General features: G+C 39.7%; 1 protein-coding gene across 2 annotated transcripts; it reads left to right on the top strand.

The window, feature by feature from the left end:
• Positions 1-732: 732 nt before the first annotated feature.
• Positions 733-27,109, top strand: LOC105395962 (mitochondrial intermediate peptidase). Of its 2 annotated transcripts, none has more exons than XM_048633341.1 (13): positions 733-869; positions 1,091-1,235; positions 1,364-1,623; positions 6,231-6,482; positions 6,826-7,014; positions 7,721-8,034; positions 8,506-8,669; positions 10,674-10,769; positions 21,205-21,330; positions 21,863-21,976; positions 22,385-22,507; positions 25,096-25,278; positions 26,992-27,109. In XM_048633341.1, exons 2-13 carry the CDS (start codon positions 1,101-1,103, stop codon positions 27,106-27,108), a joined length of 2,073 nt encoding a protein of 690 aa, XP_048489298.1. In that variant the 5' UTR covers positions 733-869; positions 1,091-1,100; the 3' UTR covers position 27,109. The 2 variants fall into 2 exon arrangements, with proteins under 2 accessions (XP_048489298.1, XP_048489299.1); XM_048633342.1 differs by having other exon boundaries at positions 1,094-1,235.
• The last annotated feature ends 387 nt before the right edge of the window (positions 27,110-27,496 follow it).

Raw genomic sequence — 27,496 nt, forward strand, 5'->3', positions numbered from 1 at the left:
CGAATGAATGGTCACCCTAACCATAACGTCTCTCACAACAGTATAAACGTCATCCGTCATCTTGACAACTTCGGTCTTGTCGTAAAGTATTTAGAAAAACTACCAATATTTTTTATGAAATTATTATTCATACAAATACCTACCAAATATTTCATTAAAATTTCATGTTTATAATGATTTATTATAAATTTGTTTTTTAAAATGATATGACATACAGTAGTCTATGAGTTAATCTAATATTTTTTTGCATAGCTCTCTTCGTACAAAATCTACTAAAGTTTACACAACTAAATCCTGGCAATTGTTAGAAAGAGAGGAAGGGCTCTGTGGTAACCCTCTCTATCGGCTCGCGGCCTCTTTCACTTCAAATATAAATCTTAAGGTGAATTCGTTAGGTCTATTTTTGTTTGCATCATTTTGGTGAGTGCGCATTCCTGTTGTTATATTACTTCCATGGTCACATGGCAGTTTTGGCAGATACGCAAATACATAATAGTAGAGAGCGTTGTGGGTATAGTTGGCCTAGGGACCGGTAACATCTAAAAGTTTCAGTCCATATTCACTTCAAGATCACTAGTATGTATGTGCAGGCGATGGAGCCTAAATCGAGGCCGGTATGAACCCTAATGAAGTGAAGACTCACCTTTAGTATTAGAAAATCTACTCTGTGAAATGAAATGTCAAAAATACGTTCTTCTGAAAATGGTCGGATTATGTAATTTATGCTGTGAATTTATGTTTTGCTGAATTTTGCTCTCCCATTCCCATGATTTTTATTGCAATATTTTCTTAATTTACTAAATGATTTCACTGAAATTTAATTTGTGATCAACTGCACATTTAGACAATAGATTCGACTTCAATTCAAGGTGGGTACAAGACAATTTTATTTTTATATTTAACTAATATTTTTTATTTCAAAGTGTTGCGTTTTTGGTAAACTTTCAAGAGATAAAAGATAATAGGAATAAAACAGCGCATGGTCCATAATGCAAACTAAATGATCATTTCGTTACCCGTTATAAAACCGTCATAAACGTAACACAAATAAATAAAAATACATAACCTCATACCTTTCACAATATTTCAGTAGCTAAGCAATGAAACTCCTGAAACCACTATGGGTGGTGGGGCGGCGCCCGGGCCGCGCCGTCAGCACCTGGTCACCCCTGGCCACAGCCTTCAACACCAGGCCCAGCACCCAGCCACTGTTTAACAATTTTAAAGAGAGAACTGTAAGTGTTACTATTTACCTTTCAATATAATAAACTGGAAAATTTAACAGTTCCTTAATGCAGCCTGAGTACAATTTATGTCCATTTTTATTCTATAAATACCTCTATACCTTTTACTTCTCTGACAGGGCCTCTTTTGCAAACCTGAGCTAGTCAGCTTTGAAGGCTTCTATGCTCTCAAGGAGCAGGCAGTGGAAGCCACAGACCGGCTCATTGAAGAAGCCACCAACAACCCCACTCGGCCCATGGTGGAGATCTTTGATGAGTTGTCGGACACCCTGTGCCAAGTGGCAGATCTGGCAGAGTTTGTCCGGATTGCCCACCCGCAGTCACACTTCGCCAGTGCTGCTGAGGATGCCTGCATCAGTGTCAGTGGTGTGGTGGAGAAGTGAGTCATGTTTTAAGCCACTTATATCTTGGAGACATCATTAGTAAATAGGTGTTGAGTTCATTGAGCAACATAGTAATCCAATTCATCACCCTTTGTAAGTAAAAATCAAGTACCGAAATGTATTGTCTTCCATTGTTTATGTACCCTCCATTCTATACTTTACATATCACTTATACTGTAATTAGTAATCTTACGGAATTCTGACAGTTATCAATTTTAGACAAATCAGAGATCACAAACCTTTTTGGGCTGGGCACTTTTTCAATACGAGTCTGGACATCTGAGACTATAATATATATTTTTTTGTCCCTGTATCCATTTTATTAAGTGCGGCGCTCCAAATTAAAAGGGGATTTACCTACGGTGAGAAATAATTACCGTACCTAAATATATCACAAACAGTGAAAAATACAATTAAAGATAATCTCAATTATCTTATATAATTATCGCTGTCGTAGAAAATATATCTAAAAACCACTAGTAATTATTTTTGAAACGGTAGCCGTAGTACTGTGTGCACTGACTGGCTTGCGTGACGTCACAGCAAAATGTGCGTCTAAAATGTGCGGTGGAGGTACCAAATTAGCGATACAGGTGAAATTGAGTCAGCGACTCATCGCTGGGAGTAAGACAGCAGAACACGTTTACCCCATCGGTCATCGGTTCTTCGGCAGATATGACCAGCCCACTGCCACTTCAGCTTGCATATTTTGACAGCTATGTCGGTAACCTTAGTCCTCTGACGGATAACCTCATTTCTGATACGATCCATCAGAGAAACCCCAAGCATAGCTCTCTCCATAGCACGCTGAGCGACTTTAAATCGGTGGACCAGTCATACCGTCAGTGTCCACGTCTCTGCACCATACGTCATCACTGGCAGGACGCACTGGTTGAAGACCTCGAAGTGTAGGCCTCGGTATGAACTTGGACAAGACGAAAGTCATGTACAATGCTCACATCAAACCGGAGCTGGTCGCCGTTGGTGAGGCAACAATCGAAGTTGTGCAAGAATATGTCTACCTCGGGCAGACTATTCGGCTAGGCAGAAGCAACTTCGACAAGGAGGCTGCAAGGCGCATCCAACTGGGTTGGGCTGCATTCGGGAAACTTCGTCACATATTCTCCTCGGCCATTCCTCAGAGCCTGAAGACAAAAGATGGTATACATTGTACTTAAATGGACAACATTTCATTTTCTTTACCCTATATTTTTATTAGCTATTCGGAAAGATTATAGAAAATTAGTGGACCCGTATTTTTTTATTTTGTATATACATGAATTTTTGCATGTTATTTTTAACTTTAAAGTTAATTATTTTAAAACCGGAAGTGAAGTCACATATTAGGCTCAATTTTAATTTTTGTCTATTGCCTGAGTCTCGAAAAAAAACATAAATGACACTGACAAGTGATATTTAAACTTTGTTTACATGCCAACCAACAAATGGGTCATTTTCAAATGACATTGATATTTCTGATGATGGAAAGTAGGTACTTATCATATCAAAAAAATAAGCAGAAGCATTTTTTCAGCTGTGTAGGCAGTGGCATGCTCTGGGACATATTATATAGAGCAGTGTTTTTCAACCTGTGGGTCGCGACCCCCTGGGGGGTCGCGAAGCTTCTGTAGGGGGGTCGCCAGAGATCGAAATAACTGGGTATTTCAGTGAAAAAAAAATCATAAAGACAGTTCATTTAATTAATATTTCTTGATATTGTATATAATATGATAGATCAGCGATCATTTATAGGCATTTTACTCAATCCTTGCGAGCATAGATTTTTATAGCAAACTACTACTAAATCTGGCCAAAATCTGTAGTTTTCCCGAGAAATCTTTTGTTGATACCTACAATTAGCTTGGGTCTACTCTTATTTTATCTTGCCTTCCACGGTAAATTATTAAATTAGAGAAGGTTTTTTGATTGATTCAGGTCATGTTTGCTTTCAAAGAATGCAGAAAATAATATTAACCTTAATAAAATACTACTCTGTGTAAAAAGTATCGGGACTGGATCAATAAAACAAAAAATGATTGTTATTCATCCAAATTTATTTTATCACCTTCAAAGTATGCTCCTTCAGAAACGATACACATACGCCAACGAATTACCCAATCATCACAACATTTTTTTAAACGCTGTTTCCAGAGTTGTGTTTAGTACTCGCGGCGATTTTTCCTTTTGTCTTCCATCGATTGTTAGTCAAAGTCATGTTGACTGTTTTCTTTGACTATCGTGGTGTTGTGCACTCGGAATTCTTGCCAGAAAGTCAAACTGTAGGAAAAGAATATTATTTGCGGGTTATGTGGATTTTAATACAGCAAACAAGGCCAGATGTGTGGAAAAAAAACTAGAAAGATTTCCACCGCGATAATGCGCCTTCGCACAATGACTATCATTGTGAATGAATTTTTGGGCTAAAACTCAACAAATACCATCGAGCATCCACCATATTAACCAGGTATCACGCTTCTAGCTTCTTTTTTCCAAAACTCAAAATACCACTTCGAGGCACTGTTTTCAATCGATAGAAGATAAAATCGGGAAATTTAAGGAAAAATCGCCGCGAGTACTAAACACAACTCTGAAAAAATGCGTTTAAAAAAATGTTGTGATGATTGGATAATTTGTTGGCGTATGTGTATCGTTTCTGAAGGAGCATAGTTTGAAGGTGATAAAATAAATTTGGATGAATAACAATCATTTTTTGTTTTATTGATCCAGTCCCGATACTTTTTACACATAATGTATAATGGTTTTCAAAATTACGTCTAAATTAATTATATTACTCTTTTCAGATTTTTCAAAGTGAATACAGAGGCTGTTAATAATAACAGAAATGAATTGTACAGGATGTTGCAAAATGGGTATTTTTTTCGCGAGTTTTGAAATTCTGATTTAATTTTCCGACTTAGATATACCATGATGCACATGTAGGTTTCGGCTTAGTATACCCTTTTTGCAACACCCTGTGTTTAACATAACTAATAAGATACTTTGACTATATTTAGGACCTTTTAAATGGTCGCCAATAAAACAAAACCCAATTTTTTTTGGCCCTTTTATACATACCTAAATGTTAAAAAAACCGAAGGGTCAAGGGGGTCGCGAAATATTTTTTAATACCAGGGGGGTCGCGTCATGAAAAAGGTTGAAAAACACTGATATAGAGGTCATCTGTTAATAATAAATAAAAAAATAGTCAGAAAGTGTCAGAACAGAATTAATGAAAATGACCCAAATAAACAACAACGTCACGATAAAACGTCAAATTCAATCAAAAATGAAAGTGACAGTTACTTTGTTTTTAAATCTATAGGCTTTGATCATCAAAATGCATCGCACCTGATGCATGACGTCATCAGCACTTTTTTACTATTTTATGATTTTCTCGAAAATGATACATCCAAAAAATACAAAAACATTTTTTTTGTGTCCTTTAGAGCTAAATCTCGAAATGGTTTTCGATTTATAGCAGCTTTAGTTTTATGAAATGTTGTCCATTCAAAGAACTCATTGTTACCTACATGTCAGCGCCAAGATTCGAACCCGCATCTCTTGCTTGAGAAGCGGGCGCTTACCCGACTGAGCCAGTTGGACTCGCGCACTGAGTGTTCCGTACAAGTCTACTTAATTACCTGAGGTAGTTTTCCTTTTAATTTCATCATAATTATGTACATCTATACGAAATATCAGGTTGATATCTTTACCCGTTTCCGAGAAAAAGGGTGGTGACAACAAAGTATGATCCTATAAGGGTTCCTTTTTTCCTTTTGAGGTACGGAACCCTCAAAAAGAATAGTGACAATCGGATCAATCGTTAAGGAGATATGCGTGGACAAACATACATACCAACAAGCATATAAACATACATAGGTACATAAACATTTATAAAATTTTGAATATTTGTTTATTAGCCCTAATATATTGTCATATGTCAATATGGTGCAGTTCCAATAATCTTACATACATACCGAACATGTACTTACCGAATAGACAATCTTTTTTTGAAATTGATTAAAAAGGTTTATTATCCCTGAATTTAGTAGGAAGTGATGCCATGCTAAAGAATAAAATAAAGCAATTAAAATTAATTCGATACATTGGTGGTGAGTCGTGATCCTACTTCATATTATAAATGCGAAAGTTTGTAAGTGTATGTGTGTATGTATGTATGTATGTATGTGTGTATGTTTGTTACTTCTTCACGTCAAAACGGCTGAACCGATTTTAATGAAATTTGGAATGGAGTTAGCTGACACCCTGGATTAACACATATGTTACTTTTTATCGCGGAATTCCCACGGGAAAATTTATTAAGGCGAAGCGAAGCTCGCGGGAACAGCTATTATATTGAAATATTTGTTATTTTTGTATTTGTTTACTTGAGCAAGTAAATATTTAGATTTACCTTTTTGTATAAAAATATTAAGAAAAAAATATTGCCCAGAAATGGATCGCAATTTTTCCTTTTTTCGGTAAAGAACTTTTTTTGTAGCATCACTTATAAAATGTCAGAATTCTTTCCAATTAAAAATTAGAGATTATATGCTAAACAAAGCTACCAAATTCGCAAAATAAAAAAGTACCTTTTTCACAGATTAAACACAGACAGAGCTCTTTACGAAGCGCTACGAGACTCAGTGAAGAAAGGAACGTCAGGAGACAAGCACTTAGCAGAACTCTTCTTATTTGACTTTGAGCAAAGTGGCATCCAACTGGATGCGGGTCCGCGGAACCGAGTGGTGGCTCTCAATGACCTGATCCTGCAGACGGGGCAGAGGTTCATGGCCGGAGCCTCCAAGTCCAGGAAAGTGCCTCGGGATATTGTGCCGCAAAATGTAAGACAGTTGTAAGTATTGCTGTGGAGATAGTTTTTTGAACATCTTATTCAAAATAAGTTTGTTTATTTGTTTATGTAATAGGGGCTTATAAGTATAACACTCATTTATGGCTTTACAGAGCAATAAGTCACATGTGTGAGCTTTTATAAACTAGGATATTTTAAAGGTACTTTTATGTATGAAGTTGGTTTACAAATACTCAATATCGTGAAATCCAACCACCATGTTGAATAATATAGATCTGGATTCGTCATCAGCCCTTGCTCATGCTTAATATAACTTATCGTAAGTTTATTATGTAGTCTAGCCTACAATTTAACATCATAATATTGTAACCTCTCTGTTTCACAGTTTCAGCACAGAAGGCGACTCGATAGTCGTGAGCGGCGTGTACGCGGAGTGCGCTGAGGCAGCGGCTCGGGAGGCCGCGTACCGACTGTACCTGGCGCCGGACAGACACCAACACGAGCTGTTAACTACCACGCTGGAGGCGAGGAAGGAGATGGCCGGGATATGCGGGTTTGGGAGCTATGCTGATAGGTTAGTAAGGTGTTTTTATTCTTCAGCCAATATGAACGTAGGACTCTAAAGCACGCCAATAGATTCGATCTGCAGCTTTCCGCATCCAATCTTTACCAGCCACTGGATGCGATCTATAGATTTCCTGCGTCCAATCTTTACCAGCCTCCTTTTCCAACCACCCCATCTAGCCTAAGGCATCCTACACTGCGTTTGCATAGTCGCGGTCTCCATTCCAGCACACAAAGGTAGATAGTGGACAGTGGGTCCCGGGGTATAGTTGAGTGCGACTGTACCTGGCGCCGGACCGACACCAGCACGAGCTGTTAACTACCACGCTGGAGGCGAGGAAGGAGATGGCGGGGATATGCGGGTTTAGCAGTTATGCTGATAGGTTGGTGGTACTTTTTTTTGCCTGTAGTAGTCCGCTGATGATGTTAGGCCTCTCACGAAGCACGCCAGTGGACGCGATCTATAGCTTACACCGCATCCAATCTTTACCGGTCACCTAGATCCGTGGGGCTTTTATTTATGTTCATTTCATTAGAATACGACCATAGATAGGGTATATAGCGTAAGGTTCCCACCAGCGCTGATAGATGAGGTAAGCAGAGACAGTAGTAGTTGGATGACGAAGCCATGGTTCTTGAGAGACATTATTGGCTTTTTTCTCCAAACCACAATTCCCCATACAACTAACTCATTTACTCCAAATCTCTCCCAACAGAGCAATAAAAGCGAGCACCATGGAAACCTCATCCAACGTGCGTCAATTCCTCGACACTCTCTCACACAACCTGCACGACCGAGCCCAAGTAGACTTCGACCAGATGCTTGCAATGAAGAAGACCGAATGCCACCAAGACTCCCTCCAATGTTGGGACACCCCTTACTTTACCCACAAGGCTAAGACTCAGCTGCTAAATGTGGCTAATTCGGATTTTAGCCCGTACTTCTCGCTTGGAGGCTGCATGGAGGGTTTAAATATGCTGTGTCAAGAGCTGTATGGGATTAGCTTGAAGCCTGAGGAAATGATGGCTGGTGAGTGCTGTATTATTGTTTTTCTATTTTTTTTATACATGTTTATTTTGAAGAGGCTTAAATGATGATCATAATTCTAAACACATGAACTTTTTGGAACACATAGCGACAGCGGATGAATAGTAGTGTGATTTACTTTATTTCACCATTGAAATTCCATTTTATAACGGGCACCCCTCTTTATACATAGACAAGCAATTTTTGTATTATATTTTGAATGAGCGATATTTTATCTGAAAGTACACGAGTAGCTTAGAAGCCATGACCGAAACTGATTATCATAATCTAATTGAGGGACAGAAGGAGAACGTAGTGGCTCCATACCTATATAAGAGAATGAACGGGAGTGGCTCGCGTAGAACAGCTGATGCGCTTGGCAAAGAATAGAGAGGAGTATGCAGAGCTGACCGCGGCACCAGAAGAAGAAGAATCTAATTGAAACCTATTGAAGAATTACCCTTATTTCCCCAGGCGAGTCCTGGTCCCCGGACGTGTACAAGCTAGCCGTGGTCCACTCAACAGAGGGTTCTCTGGGCCACATCTACTGCGACCTGTACGCGCGCGCCGGCAAGCCGCACCAGGACTGCCACTTCACCGTGCGCGGCGGCAGGCGGCTGCCGGACGGGACCTATCAGGTAAAAAATAGACCAATAGCGATCGAGCAGCATAGTGGGCACCAATGGCATTGCATGGTTCTACAATACTACTACTGTATAACGCAGACCTATCAGGTAATGCGGACGAAGAACAAAATGGTTCGCACATTTATTTAAATATCATAGTTTTATTACCGAAATAATAAAATTCGTACCGACCGTATCAGGTAACTTGTAGACCAATAGCGACCAAGCAGCGTAGCACGCGCCAATGGCATCGCACGGTTCTATAATGCAGTCGCTAAGAACACCATAGTGTCGTGCGCGGCGGCAGGCGGCTGCCGGGCGGGACCTATCAGGTAAAAAATAGACCAATAGCGTAGCGCGCGCCAATAGCATTGCACGGTTTTATAATGCAGCCGCACCAGGACTGCCACTTCACCGTGCGCGGCGGCAGGCGGCTGCCGGACGGGACCTATCAGGTAACTTGTAGTGCCGGACGGGACCTATCAGGTAACTTGTAGTGCACAAGGAACGGGACCTATCAGGTAACTTGTAGTGCCGGGTGGGACCTATCAGGTAACTTGTAGTGCCGGGCGGGACCTATCAGGTAACTTGTAGTGCCGGACGGGACCTATCAGGTAACTTGTAGTGCACAAGGAACGGGACCTATCAGGTAACTTGTAGTGCCGGGTGGGACCTATCAGGTAACTTGTAGTGCCGGACGGGACCTATCAGGTAACTTGTAGTGCCGGACGGGACCTATCAGGTAACTTGTAGTGCACAAGGAACGGGACCTATCAGGTAACTTGTAGTGCACAAGGAACGGGACCTATCAGGTAACTTGTAGTGCCGGACGGGACCTATCCGGTAACTTGTAGTGCCGGGCGGGACCTATCAGGTAACTTGTAGTGCCGGGCGGGACCTATCAGGTAACTTGTAGTGCCGGACGGGACCTATCAGGTAACTTGTAGTGCACAAGGAACGGGACCTATCAGGTAACTTGTAGTGCCGGGTGGGACCTATCAGGTAACTTGTAGTTTCGGGCGGGACCTATCAGGTAACTTGTAGTGCCGGGCGGGACCTATCAGGTAACTTGTAGTGCCGGACGGGACCTATCAGGTAACTTGTAGTGCCGGGCGGGACCTATCAGGTAACTTGTAGTGCCGGACGGGACCTATCAGGTAACTTGTAGTGCACAAGGAACGGGACCTATCAGGTAACTTGTAGTGCCGGGTGGGACCTATCAGGTAACTTGTAGTGCACAAGGAACGGGACCTAACAGGTAACTTGTAGTGCCGGACGGGACCTATCAGGTAACTTGTAGTGCACAAGGAACGGGACCTATCAGGTAACTTGTAGTGCCGGGTGGGACCTATCAGGTAACTTGTAGTTTCGGGCGGGACCTATCAGGTAACTTGTAGTGCCGGGCGGGACCTATCAGGTAACTTGTAGTGCCGGACGGGACCTATCAGGTAACTTGTAGTGCCGGACGGGACCTATCAGGTAACTTGTAGTGCCGGACGGGACCTATCAGGTAACTTGTAGTGCCGGGCGGGACCTATCAGGTAACTTGTAGTGCCGGGCGGGACCTATCAGGTAACTTGTAGTGCCGGACGGGACCTATCAGGTAACTTGTAGTGCACCCGGACTGCCACTTCACCGTGCGCGGCGGCAGGCGGCTGCCGGAAGGGACCTATCAGGTAACGGAATGACGGCCATATGTATCTGTGTATTTATATAAACGTCGCGATCAATGATCAAAACCTATGGCGTCGCGCGGTATTCACAGAGTGCACCAAAAAAAGTGCCTTCTGCGTATCAACTTACGTAGACGCCTCTATTGCTTACATCAAGCGGTTTTAATGAGCCTTATAGCGTCATATTATTTTTACCCATTCACCATCAGCCTGCTGCTGTGAGACAAAATCGTCGTCGTATTAGATTACTATTGTCGTGGTCCTAATTCCTGCCCTTAGTTCACTCAAACATAAACTCTGTGTATACTTCAAATGTAAATGTTGTGCATTATATTTGTTTCAGAACCCCATAGTGGTGGTGATGCTATCTCTGAGCGGCGGCCACCGCGGCGGCCCCGCGCTGCTGTCCGCCGGCGCCGTCGACAACCTGTTCCATGAGGTCAGTGTCTCCATTGTATATCCCTTAATCAAATGGATGATTTTTTTTTAGAAAAATGTAAACCATGTATGGTTTTTAGGTAAGTTGGATCCGTAGATTACGAAAAAAATGATTTGAATTTTTTTTAGTGGGGGGAAAGGGGGGTTTTGCGATGGGAAATAATTTCCCACTATTCGTAATTGGAAAGCAAAATAATATCAAGTGGGAAACTATTTCCCACTAACCGGTACAGATCACAAATTTTGATTAATATTTACTACAGTTTCTATACAAGCTAGTTGCCGCTACTTTGCTTGTTTTTTTATAAATTATTTTTTGTGTTAGAAAAAAAGCTATAAAATGATACAGAACAATATTTTAATAAGGAAATATGCAGTCGTCATGTTGATTGAGGTAACTATCGGAAGGATAATTAATACTGTTGGCATAGCATGAGTCGTCTTCCGAATCTGTGCCTGATAAATCAGAAATGTCAGCTATGTTTTCGACAGTCTCTTCTAAATTCTTCGTAGTAAGCAATATTTTACGTTTCTGTTGTGCATTTTTTCAAAATGCTGCAAATAAATAAGAAGAATCAGTAGTCATAAACCGCTTATGTACTTATCAAAAACCATACATATTATTTCGTTCAATAAAGTAACATTATTATTTTATGTATAGATAAATTTAGTATATTTTTACTGTAGGAACAAACAGTGGGAAAATATTTCCCACTTATTTGAACCTACGAAAAAGCAAGAAAAACCAGTTTTACCGTGCCCATCACCATAAAATCCATTTATAAAACAAGTTTAGTTTACAATAATATTGTATTTATGTACTTAGCAGATTTTTTTCTCCAAAAATTTTGAAATTACGTCACGAGAACCGGTTTTTGACACAGAAAAATTGAAATCGTGATTTTGACATTGACGTAAGATGACAGCTTGCAGTTTTTTTTAAAGTGTTGCAATTAATAAAATTTAAAACTTAATCAAGATTATTTTGTTTCTAATGTTGGTATTGATCAGACTTACCAGTAAAAAAATAAAAATATTTTATTGGATTCAGACTAAGTGGGAAATAATTTCCCTATATTTGATTAAGGGATATTGCGTAAAGCTATTAAATTACATAAAGCATTTTTTTTGGGTTTTCACACATGAATGAGCGTGAAATTCTGCTGTGTTCGAGATCTCTTCGACTCGTTAATCCGAACAAACGATTCTTTAGACGAAGTTCAGAAACTACACTACTTAAAGGGCTACCTTGTAGGTGAAGCGGAGCAGTTAGTCAGACACATCCCTATAAGTAGAGATAATTTTGAAGTTTGTTGGGGTCAGGTAGAGTCACGGTACAACAATAAAAAATATTTGGCAAATTGTATACTCAAAAGAATGTTTGATCAGAAACCTCTTCAAGGTGAATCGTCTGGTGCAATCAAAGAGTTGCTAGATACAACAAATGAATGTCTTCATGCACTTTTGAGTTTAGGACAGTTTAGGTGTCGATATCAAGTCATGGGACATTATGGTCATCTATGTAATCTCGTTAAAACTGGATCCTGAGTCGAGAAAGTTATGGGAAGCTAGGACCCGCGATTCATCATCAGAACTCCCAGAGTTAGATAATTTCAAAGAGTTTCTTGAGCAAAGATTTAGATCTCTAGAGTTTTTAGATGGTAAAGGTAATGCAAAGGTAACTCAACACGCTCACAATAATCATGTAAAGTCACTGCACACAACTGAAAGTTCTTCAGTAACCTGTAAATATTGCTCAGATGCCCACAAAATTGCAAATTGTAAAAGTTTTGGTAAGGAGGATGTAGGGACGCGGCGTGAGTTTGTCCAAACCAACAAGCTTTGTTTTAATTGTCTCGCAGCGAACCACACCGTGTACCTTTGTAGGGTGACCACACGATGCCGAGTGTGTCACAAAAAGCACCATTATATAAATAAATAAATATAAATAAATAAATAAATAAAAGTTTATTTCAATAAAAAATAGCAACAACGTTACTGACTTAATCTAGACAAAATAGGTTGAACAAATGCGTTGTGAGTTGAACCATCATAACCCTAAGCTAGGAATGATCCTGTATTATAGGGTTATGATGTTTCTCCGATATAATGAAACAGTAGAAGGTACTTATACATAAAATAATAATTTTAAAAAAATTAAAAACCGACTTCAAAAAACCACTAAAACGTAAGAAATAATTTAAGGTTTAGACCAATCCTAGGTCACAGTATAAATATACCTAAGCAGGTACTGTTCTTTTTTGATGTTGGTGCAGTGACAAAGCAGTTAATCTGAAGAAAGAAATATGGCACCAACTTCAAAAAAGAACAGTACCTGCTTAGGTATATTTATACTGTGACCTAGGATTGGTCTAAACCTTAAATTATTTCTTACGTTTTAGTGGTTTTTTGAAGTCGGTTTTTAATTTTTTTAAAATTATTATTTTATTTTGTTATTTTTAGTTTATTTGCAATAATTATCAATCAAAAGTAAGATGCAAATGATACCAATATGTCCTACTCGTTAATACGAATCATTCGAGCCCAAACACGAGGTAGTTGCTATATACCGTTGAGGAGTTCCCTTGACTGCCTTCCGTTTCCATCATCAGATCAGCTCAAGGTCACCATCATATTTTTTTGTTATAATAACAATATTTACGTTATAAATTTCATAAGAATCGGTTGATAAGTGCCCAAAATGGAAATTTATACCCCTGTTTTTACCCCTTTACCCACCCTTGGGGGTGGAATAAAATTCTGAAAAAAAAATGGGACCACCCCTGAGCTCAACCCAATACATCAAAAAAAGAATTTTCAAAATCGGTCCATAAATGGCTGAGTAATCGATGAACATACATAAAAAAAAAAAAAAAACATACATACAGACGAATTGAGAACCTCCTCCTTTTTCGAAGTCGGTTAAAAATAAATTTAAGTAACGCCGTAACTTGATTTAGGATTAAAATAAGAGTGTGTGCCTAAGTTGTAAGTGTATGACTCTGAGTGTGTATGTGTGTGTGTGTGTGTGTGTGTGTGTGTGTGTGTGTGTGTGTGTGTGTGTGTGTGTGTGCGTGTGTGTGTGTGTGTGTTTGTGTGTGTGTGTGTGTGTGTGTGTGTGTGTGTGTGTGTGTGTGTATGTGTGATGTGAGTATGGAGTAATGTTATAGAGTAGAGCGATGCAGTTGATACATAATTTATGGGAAAAGTATTTTGATTGCAAGGTATTTTTAGTTATGTTATCATGAAGTCATAGTCAGGAGCTTCTCAGTCTCTTCATATGATAAGTCTGATAGCCAGCTTTTTAATTTACATTTAATTTCAAATTTATTAAGGGGGTAAATGTGCAAACTTTTATATATTTTATTATATACTCTCGAGCTAAGGTTATCCAATTGGCTATGGGCAAATACCGTACGACAACTTTTTAACTCGCAAACAGAAAAACCCTGTCGTCTGTTTAGCACTTTGGCATCCAAGGGAAGGTATGAGTGGCGGCGCAACACAGTCCTGAGAAGGTATATTTGTCTCACAGTAAGGACTTGCGCTTCAGAGTATACTTTCACGGTAGCGTAGTCTCTTGGTTTGGACAATAAAACCTTCAAAACCGCTCTTTGCGCCCGTTCCAGAGGTAACATGTAGGTCTTGTAAGTGCCACCCCATATTGGAATACAGTATGACAGAATAGACTCACATAAACTTTTGTAGACTGTAATCAGAGTTTCTTTGTCAAGACAGTGACGAAGATTCTTGAACAAATAGATCAGTCTTCTGACTCTCTTACAGAGGCTGTTTATATGCGAACCCCAATTCAGTTTGTCATCCAGTATGACCCCTAGGTATCGTATACTGTCAGTTTTACCAATAGTTGGGCATTGGCAATTAGTTGAGGTGGAGCAGTAGTGGGCCTTTATACGGAGATCACTATTTTGCTTTACACGGTTAGATATATTAAAACAGAGGTATTGTGTTTTACTAAGGTTGAGTGTTAGCAAATTTGATGATAACCATTCCATAACCACTCTTAGGGAAGATTCAGCTCTCAATTTGGCACTTTCCCAGTCCACATCATAGATAAGGAGCGCAGTGTCGTCTGCATATGTAAATATCTCAGTATTAGGCATTTTTAGCGTGCACAGATCATTGATGTAGACCAGGAAAAGTGTTGGACCCAGAATACTCCCTTGAGGAACGCCGTAACTTAAGGGTTCATTTTTACTGACATAGGAGTCAATCTTGACGCACTGTGATCGGTCAGTGAGGTAGTCACAGAAAAGTTGGAGTGTAATACCACGTATTCCGATCTGTTCCAGTTTGGTCATGAGGATGGGTACAGACACAGTATCGAAAGCCTTCGACAGATCGAGGAAAATACCGTAGCATTTAAATTGTTTGTCCAGTTTACTCACGACTGCGCAGGAGAAGTCAGCAACGGCATCTTCTGTGGAAACACCAGCTCTGAATCCATATTGGTTTCTTGCTATTATGTGATATTTGTCGAGGTACTCCGTTAGGCAGTTATTTAATATACGCTCAAGAATTTTAGAGATGGAGCTTAAAACAGAAATAGGCCGGTAATTTGTGACACTTTCTTTATCTCCGCTTTTATAAATGGGGTGCACGATAGCGTTTTTTAGAGCTAGTGGGAAGATTCCGCTGTTTATGGCAAGGTTACAGAGATGTGTGATGGGTGGTACAAGAACGTCTGAGGAGTTCTTGAGAATTTTTGCTGGAATATCATCCCAGCCTGTCGCACAATTGGAGCGAAGGCTCTTTACGAGTCGCTCCACTTGAGCATTATCAACTGGAAGAATAACAAGTGAGTTACCGATAGGGGAGGATAAACCATATTTGGGCGTTGAGGGTCTCTGGGCACAAGGCGAGATCTTAGATGCCAAATCTCTACCAACGTTAACAAAAGCTTGGTTCACCATACCAACAGATACTGATGGGACGGGGTTTATATTTAAAAGTTCAGATGTTTTTTGCTTACCACAATTTGTATTGTTAATAGACTTAATAGCGTTCCAGGTTGCTTTAATATTGTTTTTGGACTCCAAAAATAAGTTTTTATCATAGGCTCTCTTTATTTTTTTAATTAGATTGTTGCAGAAATTTCTGTAGCGCTTGTACGATGTTACAAGAATTTCATTATGGGGAATTATAAAACGAGCGAACAAAAAAAAACTTTGCGACTGATGATGACATACTGTTTTAATAACTTGAGCGGTATGAATTTTAGTAAGCGAAAAATTAACTAAACTGACGACGAATATTGATTTATAATAAAATCCAAAACGAGCTTACAAAAAGTGGATTATGATAAAGCCATTTCAGATAGTAAAATTTTATCCGAGCGACTTAATTACTAAGTGAGCGACTGGAAATACAGAGAGGGCAACTTCAATATTAAGATAGATTCGATTTTTCTAAGTGAGGTTATACTTAGCGAACTACTAAAAAGTTCACTTTGAGCAAAGTTTTGTATGCTGCTTTATTAATGATTATTGGTTACTGATATTCTATTTGAGGGCTTATGTTTTTTATTTTGATACGCTTCTTTTTGCTTTGCTTTGCAACGAAAATGCTACAGATTTAAACTATACTATAAGTTTAGTCATATAAGTTCTTTTGTTTTATTTGTTGTTTCCTTGTGTATTTTTGGTGTGTGGAGCTGGTCACCGAATAAATATTTTTTATCTTTTTTATCTTACCCTGACTACTGAGCCGATGGTCCCGGGTTCGATTGCCCGGCTGGGGCAGATATTTGTTTAAATACAGATATTTGTTCTCGGGTCTTGGATGTGCCCGTAAATGGCAATAGGCCCGCCCCCTATTACATTGGGACTAACATAACGCTCTGGCGAAAAGTGGGTGCAGCAATGCACCTCTGCCTACCCCGCAAGGGAGTACATTAGTACAAGGCGTGAGTGTATGTTTTTTATACTCTGCTCATTAGTGTATTTTTCAAAGTGGTTTTTGTGTTCGAAACACTTCATTTAAGATAAAATGCCGCTCAGTATAAAAAATACATTTGCCAAATATTTAAAAAAATGCAGGACGTAACGTTGACACTCAAACAAATATTAGGTCGCTCAAATATTATGAAGCTGCTCATTTTGTATTTTAAGTAACTCAAATTAATGTTTGTAAGTTGCTGTTCTGTTGATTTCTCGTCACTCGCAGTCAGTCGCTCACTTAGTAATTCTATAACCCAAATTAATTAATTTTGACACTTAGAACTGTAATTTACAGTCACTCGTTTTATTGCTACCCTTTCATTATTAGGTTCTTTCTTTAGTTTAAAGTGCATTTTATCTCGATGGCGGATGCAGCGCAGAAGACCAGTTGTCATCCAAGGTCTGATAAGTTTTGGCTCTTTTTGATTTTAGTATTTCTTGTATGTTTTTTTATAATAGGTTGTATAAGGTTTATGAGTGAATTTGTGGCATCGTTAGCATCAGTCTCTTTCATTACTGAAGAGTAGTCGGTTTGGTCCAGCTCTTTTTTTATCGCGTCATAATTTATTCGCTGAGCTACACCGACCGTTGACGATTTTTTGATGCTGCTAGACTTTAAGTTTAACATTACAGGCAAATGATCAGTAGTTACCGATTTAAGAATGATAACTTTGGCAGGATCTTTGGTTTTCAATAATATATGATCGAGGCAGTTTGTTAAACGAGTCGGAAATATATGAGCCGGTAATAGTCCCAAAGTGGCAGCAAGTGTTAAATATTCATGATAATTTTTGTCTTTACTGGTTGATTTTATGTCTATATTAATATCGCCTATGAATGCTATATTCTTGAACTGACTCAAAGAAGAAATCACATTATCTCTTACATACACAAAAATGTCCCGTAAGGTTGTCCGAGAACAAAGTCGAGGAAGGAGTTACGCCCTTCGATTCACCAACTGTCCCAGGTGAATCAAACAAGGTTGTTTCCTGTTCCACTAATATGCAGAGTCAGGTTCTCCTAGCTACTGATTTAGTGCAGGTCGAGTCTTCGGCAGGGAACAACGTGCTTCGCTCTCTGTTAGATCAGGGTTCCCAAGCCTCTTTCATAACCGAAGCTGCCGTACAGCGTCTGCAGTTACAAAGAGTGCCCCACAAATGTGTTGTCTCAGGTGTCGGTAGTGACAAGAAGCCTTCTTGTGCTTCTAAGCAGGTAGTAGAGATACAACTAAAATCACTACACGACCCTGCTAGTATGGTTAAAGTCAAGGCACACGTTTTGAGAGAACTGACAAGTTCTATTCCTGATCAACAAGTGAAGCTTCAATGGTGGTCAGAGTTATATCAGGTAAAGTTAGCAGATCCTACATTCGCAACCCCCAGCAAGATTGACTTGTTGTTAGGGGCAGAGGTTTGTGGCCAAATTATAGTCGATGGTTTAATCAGGGGCCCTCCGGGTACCCCATTGGCCCAAAACACAAAACTTGGTTGGATACTTTTCGGCCAAGTCACCAACGAATGCAAGGACAATAAGCTCTGTTCGACCACAAGTGTTGTTAATAATCATGCAAAGATATCTGAGAATGGTTTTCAAGGTTTTTGGCAATTACAGTCACAGCATTCTCAGATAGTCGAAGAAAAATAAAAGGTAGAGGTAGAGCTAGAGCGCGAGCAGATGTGTACAGAAACTGCTGTCAGGGATGATGTACTGGCTGGCTGTCAATCTGTAGAACAAGGTTTCGAAATTCACAAACAGGTGACAGATCTATTGCAAACAGTTTTTGAAGCATTTGCCGCAGCCGTGGAGTTTCGCATCGTAGATGCAAGGGGGGAGGAAGATCACGTGAACTTAGTCACTGCTCAGACGGTAGCTCCGATCAAACAGATCTCCGTACCTCATGTTGAGTCGTATGGAGTAGTTTTGTTATACAATCTGTTGATTGAAGATGCCGAAGAGTTAAGCATCTCCGAACAGGTAGCAGAAGCTGGTTTAGAGTTGAAGTCCAATGAAACAGATTCTGTTGTTTGTTGTGAAGGTCCAAAAAACACCAATCTGAACCCGTTCATTGGTTCCAAGAGAGCCCTGAGGGTGGGCGGTGATGTTGATAATGCTTATGGTGATGAATACTTTAAACAACTAATCCTCAGGCCACTCAAATTGAATTCACGATTCAAGTATTGGATTTTTTGTGTGACAAACATTGTAAGGTATTATGTACGCAAGTATGTAAAGTACAAATGTGCACATCCTACACCTGAACCTAGAGTCGGAGATATTGTTTTGTAAGGGAGAATAGTACGGCTCGGGCTCATGGACTTTATGGTGACATAGCAGCAAGGCATGCTGGTTTGGACAATCTCACCCGTCCCGTGTGTTTAGTTTTAGATGTACTTAATGAGATTGTCAAAAGATCAAGCACAAACTTTGTGTTTTACCAGTTGCTATTTGTTTTGTTAAGTTGTTATTTAATATTTTAAGTGTTGTCTAGGTATTGCAATATGTGTACTATTTGTTTTGTTACTGAGATTTGTGTACTTTTAGTTTTGTTTATTTCAATGTATAGCGATTTCTACAGTTTATTTGATGTACAGTGTGTCCATGGCGGGCGGTATGTTCAATCGCTATCAGAGGCGCTGGCAACGACCTCTATTAGGTTTACTTGTAACTAATTGGTTTTGATATCTATTGTCTGTGTTATGTATTTAGATGGTATTTAGTGACATATCTATGGCATATTTAGGGCTATAAACCTCTACAGAGGGTGTAATTCATACTTAGAATAGTCAGATTTCTACCGTATGTATATAAGCTGTGTCAATCAAATATATTATTCATCATAGAGAAAAAATAAACAATTGTGAAAAGAGCGCCATCTCGAGGAGTTTTTTGTCATACTCTATACGTCATACTGAGCCTACAACGCCATCTCTTTATATTGCTCAACCTCATTGTACATACATACAGGGTGCCCTGTTGGGACACCCTGTATATATAGATATTGTTATCACAAGTTAATAGCCGAATCTCCACCAAACGATCCAATGCGATCCGATCGCCCGATCCAAGAAGTTTAGTATGTAAGATTCCTTGGATCGCGCGATCGGATCGCGTTGGATCGTCTGGTGGGGATCCGGCTATTAACTTCAATCTATAAAGATATAAGACATATTTGCGTTAACGTAGTTACACCACACAACAGTTATTACATTTATCATCTAAATTTAAGTTCAATCTATTTATGTACCTACATACATGCAACAATAAATAAAAAACAAATTATTATATAATTCTTTATTACATCGCATATAACAATGTTTTAGTTCAGTTTTGTTCATGTCACTTGTAAAATAATATGCGAGTGGGTGTGTGTATTCCTTTCACCATGAAAACCAATTCATGTTTTGCTAGTTTATGTTTCCCAAGAGAAGCAAATCTTGTCACTTGTGGTGATAAAGTCATTTCGTCCAATAGTGCATCATTTATCCTCGCGAGGCAAATCTTTGACGACATATATCAGTTTGGTACACATAGTATTTTAATCTTCAGCGGATATGAAGATGTCGATCGCTCTTTGCCAGTGCCGCCATTTCAGCTCGGTTCCCGTGGAACCACATGGAACCTGGATCCATATGGAATCTGTCAGGTCACAAGAATTTAATAAAAACACTTTTTGCGGATAAAGATGCTTTTTCTTGACACACCATGTTTATTTTTATTTGTAGGTATATAAAATTTATAAATAACGATATACCGAGAGTATAGGCTTTTATTACAAAAATGTTATTTGCGAGACATTGTAAGAAAACTGAACTGACACTGACACGCAATTTCTTCATAAAAGCCATAGATCATGACAATGTTAACATTCAAATACTACTTATCTATGTGTCTTGTTATTGTTCTATGGTCTTGTTGATAACGCCATCTTACATCTTTTTTGGTAGTAAGAGTAATATAAAGAGATGGCACTACCTTCTTCTAAAAGTTCAGCCATTAAGGCACTGACCCCCCCCTGTTATTCATTCATAACTGGGACACCGTTGTTTCAATACCTCCGGACGATCTTGGGATTCTTCATCGCGATTGCTACGATTTATAGTCATATTATTCATTACATTGGCCAAGATTGGCTACATAAGCCACATCCGGGCACACCAACGAAGCCTAAATCTCCATTAGCAGTCGCCGTAGCTGTATCGGCTTGGAAGACATCATCATCATCATTCATTACATTATAAAAACGTGCGTAATGTTTAGTTACGTTTACTAATGCTTCTTTATTCTTTCCCATGACTCCTCTGAGTAGTCTAGAGCTGACACCCGGCGCATCCTGTTACAATGCTACTCTTGTGCATACCCCGCAACATCCCCTATTACTTCAGCACAACACTCATCTCCCTCCCCACTTCCAGATGCCCCGATACATCCTATTCATTACTTAACTACAACACTCACCTTCTTCCTCCCCACTTCCAGATGGGCCACGCCCTCCACTCCATGCTGGGCCGGCCGGCGCACCAGCACGTGTCGGGCACGCGCTGCGCCACCGACCTCGCCGAGGTGCCCAGCGTGCTGCTCGAGCACTTCGCCACTAGCCCACAGGTATATAGGGTAAAAGAGATAAGTGTGCCCTAAGGGTAAACAACGGGACGCTGTATTTATGGAATTTTCTATATTTTAAACACCCAGTTGCGCGATCTGACGACACCGTAACGTCCACGGGCTGTCTAAGCTTTTCAGTTTCAGTTCTAGGTACAGTTCACATTTCCGCCTCCATCGCGCCATACCGATTTAAAACATACACCATTATACATTACTACGAGTGCTACAGAAGCTTAGCGGAAATGTGTTAGTAAAAAACCTATTGGTTGTAAGACCATCTCTCCATTTCTCATCTCGTTCGCATATTGGTGAAGTGTAGACCTTATCCGCTTACATACCGGGAAATCAGACAAATAAAATTGTATGTGTCTCCCATGGATCTGCGCTTCGACCTTCCAAGGGTTCTATCAAACCGAAAGGGGGATTTTTTATATCACGTCACGAGATGATCGCGGAGATGTAATCTGTGCCTTCACGAGGCTGCCTTTTAACTGCGATCTAAGTAACCAATAACTTCATAATATCTCGTCAGGTGGTACGTCGCTTCGCGCGGCACTTCCAGACGCGCGAGCCGATGCCTGAAGACATGCTGCAGCGGTTCTGCGCCTCCAAGCACCTGTTCGGGGCCAGCGAGATGCAGCTGCAGGTGTGTACTGTTTGTGTTTATTTTGTAGTGGGTTTTGAAAGAGTGTCATTGGGAAATCCAGAGTAAAAAGTAGACTATAAATAGCAGTCCAGTAGCATAAAAGCGGTCTAGTAGGTTCAGTGCAGCGATCGCGAACTTGTTTTGACAATGATTTTCGGATTCAAAATGTATTGAAGTTGACACTTCTTCGTAAATTATTTCGTTTTGACTTCGCGATATCGCCATTGCCATTGCATATTTCCTTTTTATTGTATTAGTGGTTTAGACTTATTGGTACTTACCTACTACCTACATTAGTAAAATAAACCAACATCACGAATGGTAACTTTTGAGATAAGATACTTCATTATGATGTTTATCTTATTTACATTTATTTGCCCTACTTACAATCAAGTGTCTTATTCCCAGGTGTTCTACTCCGCACTAGACCAACACTACCACAGTGAGAACGCGTCGTCCGGCGGCCGCACCACGGACGTGCTCAAGCAGGTCCAGAAACAGTACTACGGGCTGCCTTATGTTGAGAATACGGTCAGTTATAGTTACCTTTTTGTGTGTTATCCAGGGGCGTATTTAAAGATTGCGCGCCCTGGGCTCCTGTAGTTTTCCGCCCCATCAAGGAATGAAAGAAAAAAAAAACTGACTTCAAAAAACCACCAAAAACTAAGAAATAATTTAAGGTTTAGACCAATCCTAGGTGATAGTACAAGGATTGTCACCTAGGATTGGTCTTAACCTTAAATTATTTCCTACTTTTTGGTGGTTTTTTGAAGTCGGTTTTTTATTTTTTTTTATTATTATTTAATTTTATTATTTTTAGTTTATTTGCAATAATTATCAATCAAAAGTAAGATGCAAATGATACCAATAAGTCCTACTTCTCAATACGAATCATTCAAGCCTAAACACGAGGTAGTTGCTATATACCGTTGAGGAGTTCCCTTGACTGCCGTCCGTTTCCATCATCAGATCAGCTCAAGGTCACCATCATATTTTTTTGTTATAAGAACTATATTTACGTTCTAAATTTCATTCGAATCCTTTGATAAGTGCCCAAAATGGAAATTTATACCCCTGTTTTACCCTTTTACCTTGTTTTTTTGTTTTACCCTTGGGGGTGGAATAAAATTCTGAAAAAAATGGGACCACCCCTGAGCTCAACCCAATACATCAAAAAAAGAATTTTCAAAATCGGTCCATAAATGGCTGAGTAATCGGTGAACATACTTAAAAAAACATACATACAGACGAATTGAGAACCTCCTCCTTTTTTCGAAGTCGGTTAAAAACAAAAAGAGCAGTCTAGTATGTGTATAGTACCTAGTACCTACCTACCGACCTACATAATATGTATAAGAACATTGTGGTGATACATTTGCATAATGATATCTTCCGAAAAAAAAAGATTTTTGATTTTTGAAGAGGCGGAAAAAATATGATTATTCCACCGGCACCCGTACAGAAAAGAAGAGGCCGGCTTTCATACTTAAAAAAATCCAGCACTGCTCGTCACCAAAATACCTCAAAGTGACCCTGGATAGATCTCTCACGTACAAAACCCACTGCCAAAACACCAAGAAGAAAAGCTCCCGAAACAACTTTCTGCGACGGCTTACGTCTACCAGCTGGGGCGCCTCTCCGCAAGTTCTACGAATAAGTAGCTTAGCACTCTGCTTCTCAGCCGAATTTGCCTGCCCTATATGGGTAAGATTTCCATTCCTCAGAGCCAGAAGACAAAAGTCTTCAACCAGTGCGTCCTGCCAGTGATGACGTATGGTGCAGAGACGTGGACACTGACGGTAGGACTGGTCTACCGATTTAAAGTCGCTCAGCTTGCTATGGAGACAGCTATGCTTGGGGTTTCTCTGCTGGATCATATCAGAAATGAGGTTATCTGTCAGAGGACTAAGGTTACCAACATAGCTGTCAAAATAAGCAAGCTGAAGTGGCAGTGGGCTGGTCATATCTGCCGAAGAACCGATAACCGTTAGGGGAAGACGAGTTCTCGAGTGGAGACCACGAACGAGGCAAACGCAGCGTGGGACGCCCTCCTGCCCGCTGGACTGACGACCTTAGGAGGGTAGAGCCGGTATTGGTTGGATGAGGAAGGCCGAGGACCGAGTGTTGTGGCGCTCCTTGGATGATTATTGGCTGATGATGATATGGGCAAGGTCCGCGCATGCTAGAGAAGTAGATTTTGCTCTTAACGACACAGTTCGTATAGTAACGGGATGCCTCAAACCGACACCGCTCTACAAAGTCTACTCTCTGGCTGGGATAGCACCCCCTAGCATACGGCGAAAAGTGGCATGTTCTGTTGAGAAGGGCAAACAAGAATGCGACTCCAGACATACACATTACTCACATACTGCCGCACCTTCCCGCCTTAAGAGCCGAAAAGCGTTCCTAATAGTGAGGTTTAACGGATGAAAACCCACAAAACGCAAAGCTAAGGCTCTGGGAAGAAAAGAAGCCTCAGGATCCTTTCCTACCTCTCGAGGAAAAACTTGCTCCCGGTATCAGTCTCCCCTGGCACATTTCAAATACACTAAATCGGTTGCGAGCAGAGGTAGGCTGCTGCAAGGACAATCTTTGCAAGTGGGACTATACCGTTGGTACCAACCTATGCGACTGTGGTAGGTACCGCTTCCCTGACTATGAAGCATTTACTCTAAAAAAATAGACTATTCACCGACCGGTTCAGAAAAGAACGAAGGCGGCTTTCATAATTTAAATCATATTTCTTAAGACATGAAATCAACATTTGGAAAGATGGCTCAGGGCCGTTCTAGGCTTACGTCCTAAAATATTGTTCTGTACTTTTTTACTCCTCTAACCTAAAGCCCAAGGGCGGCCGGCCGCCCCTGGGCCGCCATTCGGCGCCTTCCGCCCCGGGCTGTAGCCCTTTTAGCCCTAGGGTAAATACGCCCCTGGTGTTATCATGTTCTCGGCGAGTTATACTTTAAAAAAAAATCGTTTTAACTGACAGACTCGGATATCTTTGTTCTTGCTACTGGATGCTAGACAGCTAGAACGGCAGAAATAGAATCTATGTACAACTGTAAATGAATTCATGCTATTTATGACCGTTGTGTGAGATTAAAGACTTTCTTTTCCAGGCATGGCAACACCGCTTCAGCCACCTAATCGGCTACGGCGCTAAATACTACTCCTACCTCATATCCCGAGCCATCGCTTGGAGCATTTGGAAGAAGCACTTCGAGGCAGACCCTCTGAGCAGGGCCGCGGGGGAGGGGCTGAGGCGCGGGGTGCTGAGGCACGGGGGGGCGGTGCCGCCGCAGGTGAGATGAGGCTTTAGGGGATTGGGTTAGAGTTGACTTTTGTTTAATGACGGCGGAAGAGGGTTTGACATCGTGGTGATAGGGTGAAACATAGACCTACTACCTCTAGACTGGCAATCGCCGTGTGCACTATTCTCTTTCTCACTCAAACCATAGATGTTGCCGACAAAAAAATTAAACCTAAATATGGGGAAATTTAACTTATCATAATAACAAAAACAAAACTTGAGTATATCGTCGGTTGATAGGAAAAAGACACTAAAGGCAAATTTTTCAATAGCCAGATAAAAGTTTTGCTGGGAAATAATTTTGATACTGTTGCGTCACAATGTTTCTCAATGTTTGTATTACCCAGATAACATTTATCTGAATATTGAAAAATCTGCCTTAGTGAGTTTTTCCTGTCAACCGACGATATAAGAAAAAAAACTTTACTCATACTTATTTGATTTCAATATAATTGTTTAATATACACAAACTGAGTTGATTGTATGATTCATTGTCTTCGTCCAATCGAAACAATCCTCTTCAAAATGTGCCGAACACAATTTTTGTATGTTTCTTTGGTTCCCAATTTGTGCGACCGGTAATGTCTATCCATTTTCTTGATATTTTTTTTTCTGTCGGAAACCTATGAAGCAGAGATAAATGGATGAGCATGAGCATTATAATCGTGGGCCAAATATGTGATGGGGTTTTTTTTAAAGGAAACACGTATTTCGTATCAATACAATAAACTTTATATTATACAGAAGAAATCACACATAGAAGAAAAAAACGAAACGAACGTTTCCTCACAATGAGAGGCACCTCATTTGAAAGAGGAGAATGACTTCTACAAAATACAATCTTCACAAAAACCGAATTCGTGTTTCTCTCACCGTTCTAGTGTTTTCTTTGCATACTATAATATTTGTGGGTAAAATAAATTTTCAATAACTTGCAACACCATGTGATTTGTTATGATATGGTACCTCGTAATTTTTACTTAAAACTGATACTAAAAGACCTTACAGTATTAAAATTAGTATCGTTTTATATTAAAATCGAGCCAATAGATAGTACTATGATGAATGTAAGCTTGTTAAACTTGATAGTATCTACTTACATGTGAAAATATATCTCATCCATCATTCCATCGTGTTTTCGTTCAATATGCTCTATACAACCGAACAAAATCCACCCACCCATGTCACACACTCGTTAAGTGATGATAATAGTCTAATAAACTTAATAAACACCCACAAATCACTAGCAAATCAAAAATAAATAGGTAGCATTTAGAAAATTTTGTTGTAACTGTCAGCCTTTGTTTGGCACAGATTTTTCATTTGTTTCATTGTTTGGCACAGAGAACTGACGTAAACAGGCGCCACAGCAAAAAGGACAAAAAACATTTACAGCTTAACGTTTCTTTCTTACGCTTAATGTAGCTAAGCGTCTCTTTTTCGCAATGTCAGAACTGTCACGATTATACCCCTGTGGGGTGAAAGGATTAGTGCCAATTTCTCCATAGTGGGTTAGAGCATAACAGGGGATTAGTTCATCAATTATACGACATCTTAATATTAAATTCTTGACATATTTGTCAAAAGTCAACAAATAATCCCTATCTAGTACGATGAAACTGGGGCTTAGCAGTTGACATAATTATCACTCAGGGAAAGTCAGTAATAAATGTTTAATGGTTTGTTATCTTCTTTGTTTCCTCAGGTTCTTCTACGGGACTACCTAGACACAGAAATAACTCCGGACAAACTAGCAAATGCATTGGCAGAAGAACTAGACTACCACAGAGACCATTTACAAGCAGTATTCAAGATTAGATAAATAAATACATTTAAAAAATATATATAATTAAAGAGACTGTATATTTATTGTCAAAGAGCAATATTAAAATTCTGCACCTTTACTGCTTTTATGGTATTGCTTAAATGATCTATCACAATATTGTAGAAATATGAAAACCATTTACAATTCCTACTGCCACTTGGTCTTTGAAGTTGTATGATATCATTTGATTCAGGAAATAGGGTTGTTAAGTATTGTGTAAATATTGTATGGTGCTTATATCTGGTGAATGAGGTTCACAATCTCCATATCTGTTATTAGTATGAGCTGCTCATTTAGTGTAATATCAAATTCTGTTATATTTTTTAATAGTGTTAAGTTTACTACAATTAAATTATTGTACAATTAGTCTTGGGCGTCTTGCACA

This window comes from Plutella xylostella, chromosome 5, assembly GCF_932276165.1.
Source record: "Plutella xylostella chromosome 5, ilPluXylo3.1, whole genome shotgun sequence".
Taxonomy (NCBI): domain Eukaryota; kingdom Metazoa; phylum Arthropoda; class Insecta; order Lepidoptera; family Plutellidae; genus Plutella; species Plutella xylostella.